Source organism: Sus scrofa, chromosome 9 (genome assembly GCF_054392235.1).
Source record: "Sus scrofa isolate SSC_HxYL_T2T_F1_AM1 chromosome 9, Sscrofa_HxYL_maternal_Yorkshire_Landrace_v2.0, whole genome shotgun sequence".
Taxonomy (NCBI): domain Eukaryota; kingdom Metazoa; phylum Chordata; class Mammalia; order Artiodactyla; family Suidae; genus Sus; species Sus scrofa.
The window spans coordinates 73,948,647-73,965,913 of record NC_139391.1 but is presented as its reverse complement, the minus strand read 5'-3'; the positions used below and the strand labels follow the sequence as shown (position 1 = coordinate 73,965,913).

General features: G+C 34.8%; 1 protein-coding gene across 3 annotated transcripts in view; it reads right to left on the bottom strand.

Moving 5' to 3' along the window:
- The window catches only part of ZNF804B (zinc finger protein 804B), a 506,235-nt gene that overhangs the window by 204,690 nt on the left and 284,278 nt on the right, over positions 1-17,267 (bottom strand). The window contains exon 1 of one of the 3 annotated variants that reach the window (XM_084976953.1): positions 14,690-14,848. The exons of the other annotated variants lie outside the window; for them this stretch is intronic. Within the exon in view, the coding sequence (XP_084833079.1) occupies positions 14,690-14,773 (84 nt within the window). The 5' untranslated portion in view covers positions 14,774-14,848. Of the gene's footprint in view, positions 1-14,689; positions 14,849-17,267 lie in introns of those variants that run through there. 3 annotated transcript variants of the gene reach the window in all.

Below are 17,267 nucleotides of genomic sequence, written 5' to 3'. Positions count from 1 at the left end.
AGCCTATGATGCTGGTGACAGACCTAAGTCAGATGTGGATGTAACTGCTTTCTCAGGGGGTACCAAACCATGTTCTACTTCTGTGTCCATCATGGTTGGTGAGTCAGCCTAGGTAGAGTCTGCCTTCTCAACACAGCTCTCTTTGACCCTGAACTGCATAATGGTTTCACAATCTCCTACCTGGATCTCAAAGCCCCCACAAAGGCATGTTTGTCTGTGATGGACACCAAATTATTGTTGTTGAGGGGAGATACTTGTGAGGGACATTTTTTCAGCCATTTTGCCAATGTCAACATATACATATTTGAAAAGTGGCAAAATAAACATGTGAAAACAAAGGAAGTCAAAGTAGAGCTTGGGAAGAAAAGAAGGGCATATGGCAATCTAACAATTTATATAGGCACCATGAGGTTGGTTCAACAGAGTAAAATCTTCATTAGTTGAGATTCTCAGAAGTTTTCAATATGTGATCTGAAGGCCTCAGAATGATACCTGCATTCCGATAGCTCTCAATGAATGTGAACCTTGTTTTCTTTCCCTTTTTTTTTTTTTTGATCTTCCAAAAACATTTGACAGAACCACAGAATGCTTGTAATGTCCTTGAATTAAGTTTGCCAATATATTTATGGAATCAATTAGTAAAAATTAAGTCACTTACATGGTGGGCTTCTGAGCCTTGTGAACTGGGGTTGGTAACAAACCAGTAATGAAAAGATGACCCTCAAAATTTTGAGTGGTTTCACTAAGATTAACACACTTCCAGACAAATGGATGTCATTTTTGTTGAGAGACCAGGTCCTAACCCGAACTACTGACAAACCAGCCTTGGGCAGTATGGGCCTTTCTATGCCCCCCAAGGAACATCCTCCTCAGGAAGCCAGCAAACAACACAGCAGCTCCTTCAGACACATGCTACTCCTATAGATACAACTGTAGAGGTTACATTATCTACCTCCCAAGAAAGAGCATGTTCTTGGCCAATGATAGCATCAAATTTAAAATACAAGTCCCCAAGACAGCCTTACAAACAGGGCAATATGAAGACACACAGGGAATTCATAGGGCAGTGCAACTATTCTATCTGACACTGGTCAATACACATAGTCAATACATGAGGTTATATTCTTCTTTTTTTTTTTTTTCTTTTTTCTTTTTTTTTTTTTTAGGGCCACACCTGTAGTATATGGAATTTCCCAGGCCAGGAGTTGAATCGGAGCTGTAGCTGCTGGTCTATGCCACATCCACAGCAGTGCTGGATCCTTAACCCACTGAGTGGGGCTGGGTATCAAACCCACATCCTCATGGATACTAATTGGGATTGATACTGCTGAGCCACAGCAGGAACTCCTGAAGTTATATTCTTAATACTCACAGACATTTAAAGCACAAACAGTATACAAACTTAAAAAAAATAACTTAGAGGGGTGAGGGATTCCTCAAATGGAGTATAGAATGTTACAAAAGAATCTCACTATATTACAAATTATAAAACAATCTCATGTTAGTAGGGAGAAAATATGCTGCCCTAACTTTGGAAACGAGAGGAGTCTTCAAGACTAAAGGCAGAAGGAACTACACTGTACTTGAGTTGATGATGTTCTTACCCACAGAGGTAGGGATATCATTACTGAAACCACTTTTCATGTACACTAGAATTGGAAAATTAAAAACCTGGGTTAGAAGCAGTTTTCTCACAGTTGGAATGGGAGGTCACAGACAAGTGAAAGGAGAAGGCTAGAATGATCCATGTGGTAATGGGTTAAAGTTGGAGAGAACAGAATGAACTCATTTTCAAGCAAATATAGCTATCTCTGGTTACATATAGAAAGACTTATAGATATATGTACCTGCATGTGTTAGTATACACATACCTATTCCTTTGCTGTTTCAGCTGAAATGGCCTAGAAGCAATGACACATTGGTAGCAATGAGTATACCTAAGACTCATATCTTGGTTTCAAATATCATTCTCCCATAAAAGAGACCAGGAATCCTTGGCAATATATAAGATGAGCTGACATATCTTGTATTGCAAGCAAGGGAGGGAGTTCTAAAATAATAATAATGATGACAATGATGGAAACATGTAAAGAGGCCACAAAGTCAATTGAAAGAGCTCCCAAGAGCCAAAGCTGGAACAATTTGAACAGCAAAATAAACTATGTATTGGAATGTAGCCCAAAGTATAAAATAAGTAGCATAAGTTTATAGAGATGAATACATAGGAAGAATAGAAAAATTTTTGTCCCTAAGAACTCCACATACTCTTAACAAAAGACTTCCCTTTCTTGGAGCATAAGACTCTGAAGGGGCATATGTTGATGGGGAAAAGGAAAGAAAAAATGACTGGAACTCATGGTTTCACTCATTTACTGAAATCCCGGGTGGGAAGCTGGAGTATACCAGGAGGGCACAGGATCCTGGAAGATGGTTTAAGTGAAAAGGAGAAGCAGCCATATAGGAAAGGTGAGAAGATAAAAAGCAGCCCATGACTGCTACGTATTGTTGCTCTTGGTAAAACAAATTCAAATTTCCCAGGAATCAAATGCTTATTTATTCTCTTTTGATTATTACCAAGACTGTACCATATTTTTTTTTTCATTTTCTTCTGTACATATTTTGGTTTGCTGTGCCCTATTTTTACTTAGAAAACTTGTTTAAACCCCAGTACTCACTCTGAGAATACTCACAACCCCAAACTGAGGCAAACTGGTAAAAGAATGCTATAAAAGAATAAACCATTTGCTTGTGCAGTAAAGTTGACACCTATTACTACCCGGTTGTTTCTGTTGCTGTTTTAGCAAGGTCTTACCATGTTTGAAAGAAAATTGTTTGTCTCACTTTAAAATGATGTGTGATTTACATCTAATTTACATCTAAGTTAGCTAATTTGCAAGACCTTTAATCACTTTTTTTTTCCTAGCTGGCATTGCCTAAGGTGATGGACATCCTTAAACCCATGAAATGTTAGTCTTGCTTCAAATCGCTAAAGCCAATCTCTTATAGAATCTAATGATAAAAATTATCATCAAATTATTCCAAAAAATATGAGATGGAATTCCTAAGAAGTTAATGTGAAAGAGCTAATGAAAATCCGCACTTTCCTCAAAATGTGTTACTTGCTGCCCTTTATTTTGAATTACATATGGGATCCCTTAGCACACTTGCATATGGCTTTGTCTGTGTTAATAGTCAATCTATGCTTATTAATTGCTTTGTATATATTTTCAGTGCCTTTACACTCTGTGTGTATAAGTGCACATTTCTGTGTGTGTGTCTATGTGTATACACGTATTAGTATTCAGTCTACCAAAATAAGTCACAAAATTCTTAAAGATCAAAATAGTATCTCTGAAGTTTTTGAAGGGTACACCTGGTATAGAAAAACCTTTGTACTGTGGGGGTTTGTATTACTGAGGGTACTTGTACTACAGGGAACCAGACAGCCCAAAGTACCCAAACTATCAGACAATTAATTCTCTTCTTGATGAAGTAGACAATAATACTGAATTTTCTATTTTTCCCACCTTAACAATCTAATAATCATCTTGAGGCAACTGAATAACCAGAAGTAGTCAAGAAACTAATATTACACCCATATACAATGATTTGTCTACATTTACTTTATCAACTTTTTTTGATAATCTTGCTTTCCTGTGTGCTAAACATTTGCGCTATTCATTTAAGAGATAAAGAGAAACAAAGTAATCACATCCTGAAAACATATCCTGAGTATCTGTAATTCTCTTTTCATCTCCTCTTACATTTTTTCTAATATTTTTAATTTTCATATTTATTTGGACCATAGTATTACAATGTGCCAGGAAGACTTCTATGAGGTGAAGACGTAACAGTGAACAAAACAGACAGAAAATCTGTTCATGTGGTCCTTTTACTCTCTTCCTACTTAAATGCTGCAATTTTGATGCGTAAAGTTTAGTACATGAGGCATGAATGTAATTACTCATCTATTAATAATTAATAATAATAATAAGAGAAAGCCCAGTTGCCCACTAGATGTTTAAATCTCAAAATATTCTTTGTGTTTAATTTCTTTTTGGGTTTCACAGTTGTAATGACCAGATATGCTTGTTTTACTCTGTCTAAATTTAACAACTACTTTTAAAATCTGAGAAAGAACTCAGGCTTTGTAATTTTTTTCTAAATAATTCAAGTATACAGACCTCTGGAAGGTTTGCCCTCATATATTTGAGATAGCATAGCCTAGAATCCATTCTAAGTAAATCATGTCTAGCTGAGGATTATTCAGTATAATTTTCCATTGCAATCTGTACATGAAATGTCTTTAGAGAGTAAAGTTAGGAGAAAATACAACATCTGCATTTTGAGTATGCACTTGCCACCTGCACATTTGCAAGTACATAGCAGCAAATTAAAATTACAGTGACCTGAGAATGAATTTAATTTCATTTTAATGTTATTTGAATATTTATACTCCAACATATTTAGATGTTTTCTTTGAAGGTGTTTCTGCTTTTGTGATAAGTGACTGTGCTTGGATGTGTGTATAGGTGTGTGTGTATGTGTGTGTAGTGTGTGTCTACGTACAATAATTTTTTTCCTACCTCTTATTAAGCATTTTAAAATAAAAATAGTTGATTTAAAACACTCTTGGGAGTTCCCATCATGGCTCAGCAGTGGCAAACCTGACTAGTATCCATGAGGACGTGGGTTTGATCCCTGGCCTCACTCAGTGGGTCAGGGATCTGATATTGCCATGAACTGTGTTATAGGTTGTGGACACAACTCAGATCCTGTGTTGCTGTGGCTGTGGTGTAGGCCAGCATCTGTAGCTCTGACTCAAGTCCTAGCCTGGGAACTTCCACATGCCACAGGTGTGGCCCTAAATAAAGACAAAAAATAAATAAATAAAAAATGAAGCACACTCACTTTTTCTTTACAAAGGGAGTTATTTGGAAACTTTTCAGATATTATTTTCTGACATAGCAAAATACAATAAAAACACTATATACTTAGGTGTGTGACGCTATGTATACCTATCCAGAGAAACGGGAAAATGTTTCCCAAGACACAGTGATCTATATCTAAGCACAGCACCATTTTAGGCAACTAACACAACACAATAAAACATTCTGTCCATTTATATCAAGAGGTTCGTTATTTGTTTGTTTTGCTGGTTTTTAAAAGATTTTCAGTTGAACTATAGTTGATTTACTGTATACACACACACACAGTATATTTTTTTCAGATTCCTTTCCCTGACAAATTACTACAAAATATTGAGTATAGTTCCCTGTGCTATATGGTAGGCCCTCGTTGGTTATCTATTTTACATACAGCAGTGTGCATATGCTAATCCCAACCTCATAATTTAGTAAACCGTATTTCTCAGGTCCGTGCTAAACTTTTTATTTTTTTGATGTTTTTAGGGCCACCCTTGTGGCATATGCAGGATCCCAGATTAGGGGTCAAATCCGAACCACAGATGCTGGCCTATTCCACAGCCATAGCAACACCAATCTGAGCCACATTTATGACCTAAGTCACAGATTGTGGCAATGCCAGATCCTTTAACCCACTGAGCAAGGTCAGGGATAGAACCTGCATCCTCATGGATACTAGTCAGGTTCTTAACCCACTGAGCGACAACAGGAACTCCAGTGTTAAGTTTTGAACAAGGAATTTGGCAATGTTAAAATCACCATCCTGTTTAAGGTAGAATTTAGAATAGTAATTTTAACATTGTTGAATTCCTTGTTTGAGAATTAGCCCTGAGCTGAGAAAAACAGTTCATTACATAAAATACCAATAAAAAATCAGTTAAGAAAAATTCTTGAAGGCCATTACACATAATCTTCATATGAATCAAAGTGAATTTAACTATAATACTATGCTTTCGTGTTCTTTAGATTCCCTAGAAAAAGACTGGGGCAAAAGCATATGTGATAGCATTTTATCCAGGAGCACAGGGAAGGAGGAGTGAGAATCAAGGGGTGTGAGGCAGAGGAGGAGGCACACTGAGTACGAAGAAGGAGAGCATGGCTGAGCTGGCCATAGCTCTGTAAGGGGTTGATGGCTCGGTCTCAACAGACATCTACAGAGGGGCATTTTGTAGTTACTGCATCTTTGACAAGTCTAGCTAGGGAGAAGAAAAGAAAAAATAGATGCTAATTCCCATCATCCATTGTTCAAGTTTGCCTCCACAGGGTCCTAACTCCCAGTGTGTTGAGGTTGGGTGGAGCTGGTCCAAGGCAATAAGGAAGTCCACAAATTGGCAGCATGGGCCACTACAGGGTTTTCTCCAAACCTTGAAAGCAACACTAAAAACCAACCCATCTCCAGGATGCAGGAGTGGTACAAGTATTACCAAGACCATTCTGGCTAGAAAGTAAGGCAAGCGCAAGGACCAAGAGTGAAGTATAAACTGAATCGTGTCCATGTTATGTAGGGCTTTACTCAGGGGTCTGACAACACACCTCCTTGTTCTATTCAAGAATCAACTACAAGTCATTTTTAAAAGCAAGCAAGAACACGCCATAGATAAGAAATATCTTGTAATGGATTTTAAGTACCTTCCATATATTCTAGACATTTTAATAATTCAATATCCATTACTGTCTCCTGTTGCCACTTTGTATTTTTCAGGTTTTCGTGGATGGGGACTTATTTACTTGTCATTTCCTTTTCAATATTTATCTGATTGATCTAGTTTTCAGATATTTCCCTGTTTAACCTTATTTCTCATGCTTTCACATTAATAATTACTAATCCATAAAACACATAAGCCATGGAACGTAGATGGGAATGCAGAAGCTCAAGACATCCTAAGTGAGTTGGAAGGCTGGTGCTCTCTACTTCTGAGAAACTGTGTGATTCCAGGGAAAACCTATCTTCTTGTCTATAATATCAAATATTCCCATCTTGAAGAGGTGTGGTAGTAATTAAGTTACAATATAAAAACATTTGGAAAAGGGCCTGACACAATGTAAGTGCCATATAAACCATAACCATGTTTGTCCTGAGATCTTTATTGCGAAAGACTTTCTAGTTGAACGTGGCCATCTCCTCTACAATCTCTTTATTTAGGTTTGGCCAAGAGGAGAGGAGTCTGCCCAGCAGACTCATATATTTTTTTGTAGTGGGTAAGAAGAAGAAAACAATAAAAGATTTGGGAAAAAAGAAAAAATGGAAAGTGGAACTAACTGTAGAATTTTCTATGTTACATAGGAGAACAAACATAAATGAACACTGAGAGTAAATGCAACTTCACATGAAAAAATGTTCAACATCCCTGATTATTAGAGAAATGCAAATCAAAACTACTATGAGGTACCACCCTTACACAAGTCAGAATGGCCATCATTTATAAGTCCACAAATAACAAATGCTGGAGAAGGTGTGGAGAAAATGGTACCCTCCTACACTGTTGGTGGGAATATAAGCTGGTAAAACCACTGTGGAAAATGGTATGGATGTACCTCAGAAAACTAAATATGGGCATATATCCAGACAGACTTTCCTTGAAAAAGATACATGCACCCGCATGTTCATTGCAGCACTATTCACAATAGCCAAGACATGGAAACAACCCAAATGTCCATTGACAGATGAATAGATTAAGAAGATGTGGTATCTATACACAATGGAATACTATTCAGCCATAAAAAAGAACAAAATAATGCCATTTGCAGCAACATGAATGGAACTAGAGACTCTCATCCTGAGTGAAGTAAGTCAGAAAGAGAAAGACAAATACCATAGGATATTACTTATATAGGGAATCTAATATACAGCACAAATGAATGAAACTTTCCACAGAAAAGAAACTCATGGACTTGGAGAATAGACTTGTGGTTGCCAAGGGGGAAGGGGAGGGAGTGGAATGGACTGGGAATCAGGTGTTAATAGATGCAAACTATTGCCTTTGGAATGGATAAGAAATGACATCGTGGTGTATAGCACTGCGATCTATATCTAGTTACTTATGATGGAGCATGATAATGTGAGAAAAAGAATGTATATGTGTATTGGGTCACCATGTTGTACAGAAGAAAGCTGACAGAACACTGTAAACCAGCTATAATGGAAAAATATAAAAATCATTTAAAAAATTATAGTTATTTATTTTAACATTTAAAGATCAGCAGACATTAAAAGGTAGAGTCAAATATATGATTTGCATTGAAATCTATGAATAAAAAAACATTTAAATATATATCAACACTATTTAAGTGAGCAACCATGCTATATATGTAATTAATTTTAATATTTATTCACTTTACCTTGATATGGGATTTTGTTTGTAATTAATGTTGATCTTTGTCTCTTCCCTACCTAGTTACTTAAAGGATTTGAGGTGACTTCTAGAATTTTCAAACTTAATGGTCACATTTACTACTTAAAATGTGGACTCTTTTATAATTAGAAAACATCCAATAATTGAGATGATACTATATCATTTTGGTACAACCTGCAATTTAAATAAAGGCAAATAACAAATCAAAAATGATTACTGTTTGTCTTATCCATTCTCCCACTTATACTTTAAATCCCTTGGCTATATTACCAAAAATGAAATCTATTTAAACCTCTGAGCATACATCAATTTTGTCTTGCCACTTCCTTGATGCATTCTAAAAATCAATAAACACACTGAGTTCTTTGAAAATTGTGCTTCCCTTCATTTTTGAGCATCTATGCTGTGAACACTAAAAAGAATAATTTGGCATGGATTCCATTTTATACAGAGACAGATTTCCATTATAACTATATTGACAAATTACTTACATACAAGCTTCCAGGCAGAATTAACTTGAAAGAAAAGCCAGGCACTAGATCTCACTTTAGCAAACTTTGAAAAAGCATCCGTGAAATGTTGCATCCTATAATTTCACCATCTGCTGCTTGGTTCAACATCATATAAACTTTGCCAGATATGATAGTTAAATGAGTCAATTGTACTTGCAATTAAGGATATTTTTTATCTTAATTTATTAAGTTTAAAAATGTTCATATACCCTATATGATTTCCATCTACTACCAATTTTTTTTAAAGTTTCTTATCTTTGAACTCTTACATTAATTAATTTTCCCATCAACTAGACACCTAGGTTGGCATAACTTACTAATTACAGTATACCTTATAAAAGAGCTTTTAGGTAACTATGCAGACTATAGAGAAATGAGATATGATGTCAAGATATATATTTGTATATGAATTGTCATTTTCATATAGAGGGGATCATATGCAATAACTAAAAACACTCTCTTACAGAATAAATAATGGCTGAACATTACCTTTTTGCATTATGAAATGCATAATAAATCTTTTTTACAAATTCACTTTCAAGCTATCACTAGACCTAAAAAGGCTTACAAATATTTTTGTCACTGCTTAAATCATCTCTTAGGAAACTGCGCAGTGAAAGTCTATTGCTTGTAAATTAAAAAAAAAAATCACAGCAGGCAAGCAGAACAGGAAATGATAACAGACTCTCTCCTCACTGCCTCACCATCTCATATTTAGTCAGTAGATTAAGTCATGGGAGATTAAAGCAGAACCTTGCTCGGGGCATGTAGCAAATGCAAAATATTTGATTTGCAAAAATGTAAAGAGTAAAGGTGGAAACTTGCATAGGAAAAGCAATCAAGTGTAAAAAGTCCCTGAAGAATCTAAATATCATTCTACTATGTTTTTGAGGGATTGCCATACTTTGAATGTAACCCCTTAGATTTATCAAAATAACCAACAGGAAAGCAATCCGAATGGTAAAGCCATTCTAATGAAATACAGACACAGATTAAAAAGAATTAAAAGTGACAAGTAAAATCCATTAGAGAACAGGCTTTAACTACTGTAATCAGAAGATTATTTACTTTGTCAATTAACAGCTGTGTACCTCCTTTGCACAGAGGCAAAATGTCCTACAGTGTCACAGAGACACTTATAAGGCAAACAGAAGGAGGTCATTTGAGTGGTACTGAGTATTCATGCTTCCACATGAAACATCCAAACGTCACTGAATCTATAAGCCCACAATTAACTATGCTTCAGTGGGTTAACACTCTTGTAGAATGAGCATAGCAGATTTGGGAAGCAATTAAAAGCTAGAAAATAATTACATTTTGATTTATCAACTCCAAAAAATATTTTCCAACAACTAGAAAAGCTCTACTTAGGTGGAGGAAGAAGTTCCTGCTCAAAACCCTTTAGACACTGTAGGTATCCAAGGAGAACAATAGATGATTCTCTATTTGGTATTCTGTAAAAACTAAAAATCCAATCCTTTCCTCTGGCAAACTATTGTAAACATTAAAATGCTCAGAAGAAAGGGGAAGAAAGGAGAACTTCTCAAACATAGAAAACATCTCAATTTATAAATGCTCACCAACAAAGGCAGCATTGATTTTTCAAGAGAGCTTTGATTTGAACAAGCATATTCTAAATGTACAGAATGAATGCTGAACAGGATTACTTGATTTGGCAAGATTAACCTAAGGAGAGTTCAAGGAAAATGAAATTGTAAACAAAATCAATTCATCCCCTTGAAATGAAAAAAAGCTATAGTACATTTTTTCAAAGCTCATATTTGTCTTTTCATTACAATAAAATGATAGCTAAGTGATTATTTACAGAAATTACCATACTTGCTTTTGCTGTGATAATCTTATTAGAAAGCATCGGTAAAAAAAAAAAATGCATTGAAGAAATTCTAAAAATCTTGTTTAAAAAAGAAAAATAAGAATATAAAAAATGGAAATCAGATAGTAATTACCTCAGAGAATTTATTTAATTTAAGGGAAATATTTTTTTTAAATAAAACTACAGGCTATTATCTAAATATTGCAAGGCATTTATGGAGACATTACAAAATCAGTCTCAGTAATACATTCTGCTTACTAGAACCTTTTTGACACAAAAATCTATGTCAGTTCCAGCAGTACTAAAATAATTAGTTAGAGTCCCAATACTGAGGTGAATAAGCCTGTTTCTGGTGACATTGAGACTGGTTTCTCATTTATAGCAATGCTCAGCCCTTGTAATGATGGGAAATGTCATTAGTAGCCATTGCCCAGGAGGGCTGGCATAGCCTGGTATCCACTGTGCCTAAGACAAGGGCCCATGATGTATAGACATGTGCTTTAACAGCAGTGTACAGTTTATTCTGTATCATCCAACCTCTCTTTTAGTATTTCCATTTGACAATAGTTGGTCCTCCTGCTATTTGAGCTTTCTCTTAAATCCAATCAGCTTTCTAGGGTTCTATTCATCTGTCTCCCACTCCCCAACCTCTTCTACCCACAGGCTACCTCTCCCTGATTCTGGCATTAGGTACACCCTGGCTATGAATCTCCTAGAAAATGGTCCCTCCCATAAATTATAGGATTGCACCAACTGAGTTTCTCCAACTCAGGGTCATTCCTTCTTAGCTTGGTCTTTTATGTTTCTTTTTTTTTTTAATAATCCTGACCTGTCCCCAAATGATTTGAGAACTAGGAGATTTCATTTTGGAAAGGAGTCAGTCATTGCACTGAAATTATTTACAAATTTCACTGTAAACACCTACTGTTTCTTACAGAGCTCACGATATTTCAGAAAGCTCAAATAATTGCACATATTCATTTAGAAAAACTTTATAGAATATTATATTTTTTATAAGTCCATGTGTATCAAATAGGCTCCATGCTATACTACTATATTTATTCTTGTTAGGCCAATAAGCAGAATTTCAAATTATATGGGACACTAAAAAAAAATTCTGTTTAAAATTCTCTTTTTTTGTAAAAACGATCTTTATGTCAAGAGTTTACGAAAATAAAATCCCCTTGGAAAATCTTAACTCCAGATAACATTGATCAAAAGTGCATCAAAGAAAACATGAGTTGTTATTAAAATGCTTTTTCTGTTAATAGTAGCTATTAGCCCTCAAATTGCCAATAAACATGGCTTCCTTAAAAAGCAAATATCAAAGGAATTGTCAACAGCTGCTAATTTCGTTGAAGAGCTGAAATTATCTTCAGTGAGTCAATTTCCCTTATATTCCAGAAGGTCACTATGAATATTTTTCATTGAATAGTGTGAGATTCAGGGAATCAGGTTTTTCCAAATAAGTCGTTCAGATGAGTTGGTAATTTATCTTTAACTACTTAGATTTGTCCTATAGGTTAGCTTGTTCAGAAGGAAAATTAGGGTATGATTTCACATGTGTAATCCTCAAGCCCACACCCACTCCAATCCCTATCTTCAGCTTGATGATCAAGGGCCTTTCAATAGAAGAGATTTTTTTTTCCTTTTCTTCTTTTTTTATTCATGTGGCTCATACAACAAACTGTGTAATACAGTCTTCTACTTCTTTTTAGAAAAAAAGATTTAAAGTATTTTATTTTGTTTTGAATTTTGGATTTGAATGGAAAAATATAAAGAGAATATTAGGACAGTAGGTGATTGTAAGAAAAAGAAATTGTGAGGGATGTTTACAACCTGTTTTGCTCAATACACAAGTTTGAGTTCAAGAAAGCCTAACTAAGAAGCATATGTGGATAAAACAAAGAGATATTCTGGGTCTTATTTTTGACTATTTACGTGATCTATTTTGCATCTGAATATACACCTATATTCAAGCCTTAGAAAAATTTAGGATGACTCACAAATTGTCTCTTTGCACTTTTCTATTTCACCAGCTCAATCTATTATTATTATTAGTGACATATATTAATAATCTGCAGGGGATATTTACCAATATCCCTTCACATGCCATTGCCATTATATTTTGATTGTTCATGGAGAGATACATGCCATATAGATCTTGAAGAACTGATAAAACATATGTCCCAAAACTTACCTGCAGAAAGATAGATACCAGGTTCACTCCAAACTCCATCAAGAAGTAATTTTTAGAATTGGATAATGTTACAGCTTCCTGGAAGCTTAGACATCATTTTGTTAAATTCATGGAGTTTGAAGGAAGAGAAGATGGCTTTAGATTTGAAGAAAGGAATAAATCATTTCAGATATAAGGGATGTTTCAAAGAAAAAAACTAAAGTATAGAAAATTGAGTATAGAGTCATTTGCTTTTCACAGGTCATTGACAAAATAATCCATAACACTAAAATACAGTAAGATGAACAATTCTTTCAATAGAGATGGGAAAGTGAGAAGAATCAATGCAGTTAGTTTTTTTTTTTTTAAGTGAAGGAATATGAGAAAAATCCATTCCCAAATACGTTCATCATAGAGATCACATAAATTTACAGCTATGACTTAAAATGGTCTTCATGTAATTTAAAATTAATTTGCCTAAATCTTGATTTTCTGATGACCTATTTTCCTTCATTTTCTCCCTCATTTCCTTCAACAACTGATCGAATTTGTATATTTTCCATATGCTGAGCTTATGCATCATGTTCATAATGGTGAACAAAAACCAGCCATGAAGAAATGTATAAGTTTATAGTAAATTGAAAGGGAACACCATTAGTCAAATAACTAACTAAATGTAAATTTATAACTATGATAAGTAAACATTTGTTGTGAGAACATCCAACGGAAGAAAATATATCAAGTTGGAGAGGTTAGGAGGGTGTTTCCGAAGAACAGGTGCTCCTGCTCAGTTCCTTCCCTGCCTAGTAGCTAATCCATTTCAATCTTACCTTCCATTTTATTTTTTTCTATTTTCTGGACACTAAATTTCAAAATTCTTTCTGCGAAATTGACCAGTATTCCTGATGAAGCTGATTTGCTTTTTTCTAATCATGAAGAGCTACCCTACCTCTACTAGGTGCACAGTAACAAAACCCAGCTCATCTGTGTTTGTCCAACATCCGTTGTTTAACTACCGCCTGTCTCTGAAACTCTAGCTTTGTTATACCATTTGTAGATTCCCTCATCATATTTTATACATCAAACAAAAACTCAGGAGGCATCAAACATTTCACATTTCAGTGTAAAGAAAATCACCTGTTCATTAATTTTCAATGGATTTCTAACTGTGGATGAATTTGAATACATATTTAAGATTTAGTGACTTTTCCCCAATAAGATTCAGGAGTGTATGTGGGAATTCTTTCTTCTAAAAAACAAAAATAAAAATCAATAAAAACCACAGTATCATGCTTCAGACTTGCTACAAAATGCACTTAAAATTTATAGGAGGAGTACTCTTTAAAATACATCGTCTCTCACATTTCTGGGATTTCTAGATTGAGCATGCTAAATCAGAACTGAATTGGTCCACACATCAAAAGGAATTTTCCTCACACAACAAACTGGACTGAGGCCCAATGACATGGCTTCCATGGATGAACTATGAAGAGTTTCTTGGATCTCTACAGGTTATTATCCTTATCCATCAAAATCCTAACAAATACCAATGAAAGAAATGCTATTTGGACATAAAGACATTATTGCAAGTTTTCCTAGATTCAAAAAGGAAGTACTACCTCCTAAAAATGATATAACCCTGCACATTCAGTCTTTGGAAAAGTCTGATTTTTAGCTAGTGCAAATGTCCCAAATAGCAATAGCTTGTATGTATTTAATTCTTACAATATGTATTCCATAGCAGTATCACAGGCAAAGAGCAAATAATATGCTCTTCCCCCACCCCAGGGGAATAGACTGCAACTGAATGATTCTTCTCATTCTCTCACAGGCACAATAGGATTTTTGCACATTTAATTGATCTTAATAGGATTTGATTAAAGTACCTTCAAATTATATCCAGACAATGACTTCTTATCACCAAAGCCACCGTCACCACCCTGATCCAAGTCATTGTATAGCTCCTCCATTATTGCAATATCTCCTAATTGCCATCCCTGTGTTTGGACTTGCCTATCTTCAGTCCACCCTCAATCCAGGAGCCAGTCCTAGAAAAATATAAGTCAAAGTATGACATGATGGAATACTTAACTAGTTTGCCAGGATCCATAAAATGTCCCATAATCTAGCCCCAGGTAGCTCTGCTTCCATCTTCTCATCTCCTACTACCACCCTCGAGCTTGTTCACCACAAACCAGCCACACTGGCCTCTTACTTTTCCTTGAACAGGCCAGTAAGAATCTCATTACCAAACTGTTAATAAAGTATTTCCTCTTTTTGGAAAGCTTTTCCACTAGATATCTGCATGATTAATTCACTCAGAAGTCACTTCTGAGAGGAGCCTTTTCTGGGCCACATGATCTAAAATATTGATCCTCCTTTATCAGTTCTTGTCCCCATGCTATATGTACTTTTTCCCCCTTCTACTTAATATCCAAACTGCACGGTTTTTTTTTTCATCTTTTTGAATTGCCTGTATGCTCCAACTAGAATATAAGTCTCCTAAGCAAAGATATATTCATGGCAATGATTATGTGTCTGCAGCACCCATAAGAGTATTGGGAAAAGTGATTAATCAGTATTTGATGAATAAAATGCAGCACCCAAATGTTGAATAATTGATTGAAGGCCATATGGCTAAGAGTACACTACAAGTCAAATTAGGTCTTTCCTATTTCATGGTGTTTTACTTAGTAATTTGTGAACCTTCCTAACTTTCTTAAGATACATTTGCTGCCTTCTAAACATAGAACTGTGAAGAGAATGTCCAGATATAAAATGTACCCTACAGCCTGGATCTGGGGGGAGAAATGATTGACTATCATTTCATTTTCTAGCTCTAGTTAGAACATCTAATGTCTATATTCAAGAACAACTGCCAGGACTGCACTTCTATACCCATACCTTCCATGCCAAAATGGTGCTCTCTCTCTTTTGGTCTTTAAAGAAATGTATTCTTTGTTAAATGAGTATGTACGTTTTGGAAAATTAAGAGAGATTTTATATACTTAAATGTGAGAAGTGACAGTTCCACTTTAAGCCTTTCAAAACCAAAATTATGGATAAAAAAGAAATTATAACTAAATAAAATGGAGAAAAAGAACAAGAACCACAACTGCTACTTCAGGATCTCCTGTCTCCTGAATGAATAAAATTGGCCTAATTCTATCTTATAAAATCATGGTTTGAAGCCAATGGAAACTTTATAAACTGAACATATTTTTTTTCCAAATGAGTAATGATGGAAAGAAAAGGACATTAAGAAAAGAATTTAAAAATTCTATTTCTCAGACTGCCTAATTTCTTCTTCAATTGTCATTTTACCTCCTTATAGAGTAGGTAAAATTGGAAATACTTTTAGAAACAAGTGAAAATGTTTTAGGTAGAAAGAATGCATCAAAGGTAAGCAACAAACTTAAAACACAGCTTCAGATAAATTGTGATCCCTGTGTTTTATATTGCCCTAACATCTATTTCATTCATCGGATTACAAAATACTTAGATAACCTTGTAGGAGGAAGAAAACCCTTACCACGCGAGGCTTTCCTAGACTAGTAAATGCCCCTCATTGATGGGAAGAAGATGTCATGAAATCTTGTGTATTGATATAGAAGGGTAAGAAAACAAAATACAACACACTTTATAGCTAAAATAAAAGATTCTATTTTCTCAGCAATCTATTAATTCAAAAGACTCACATACTGGTCTTTAGAGGATATAACAAGTTAGAGGTAAATCCAACAATTTATAAATTCTTAACCAAGTACTTCCAGTGAATTCATGCTGTGCTAAAGGAAGATAAAACTTCGGATTTCTTTTTCCTAGCACAGAATGTGCTGATTACACTTTATTTTCCTCAGTGCTCAAGTCACTGAAGCAATAATATACTTTGAGATACTGTGGAAGTCTGAAAAAGTTAGTCTTCATCCACCTTACTAATGGGAAACAATTTAGACACTTGAAACATTCTAACTCATTCTCCCATTAGTAGGTTTGTAAACATTTAATGTTAATAAAATCATGTCCTCTTGACTCTCATAGCCATAGAAAGCTTCCATTAGAAAATTATGCTTTCTGCATATGGCTCTAATTAGCCTTATTCATTTATTAGAAACTTTCTTAATATACAAGTGGTTCTAACAAAATGTGCAATGAATAAATGTAAGAATGTAGTTCAACTAGATGTCATATAATAAATTTCCCCAGTAGCTTTTTGGGAAATATTTTTAAGTTGGATGACATTCTAGGTGCTTTTATTTAGATTGATACAGTTAAATATTTTTCATTGCTAATTTACCTAATTTCCATTGAATCCCAATGGTTAGTTTAAGAAAGGAAGAGCCTTGGGGAATCTAACATAATATTTTCATTAAAAGAAAAAAAAATGAGTTATTAGGAAGAAGCAGTGTTTCTACTTGAAATATATTTTAAGATACCATACAATCAATTTTCAAATTCATGACT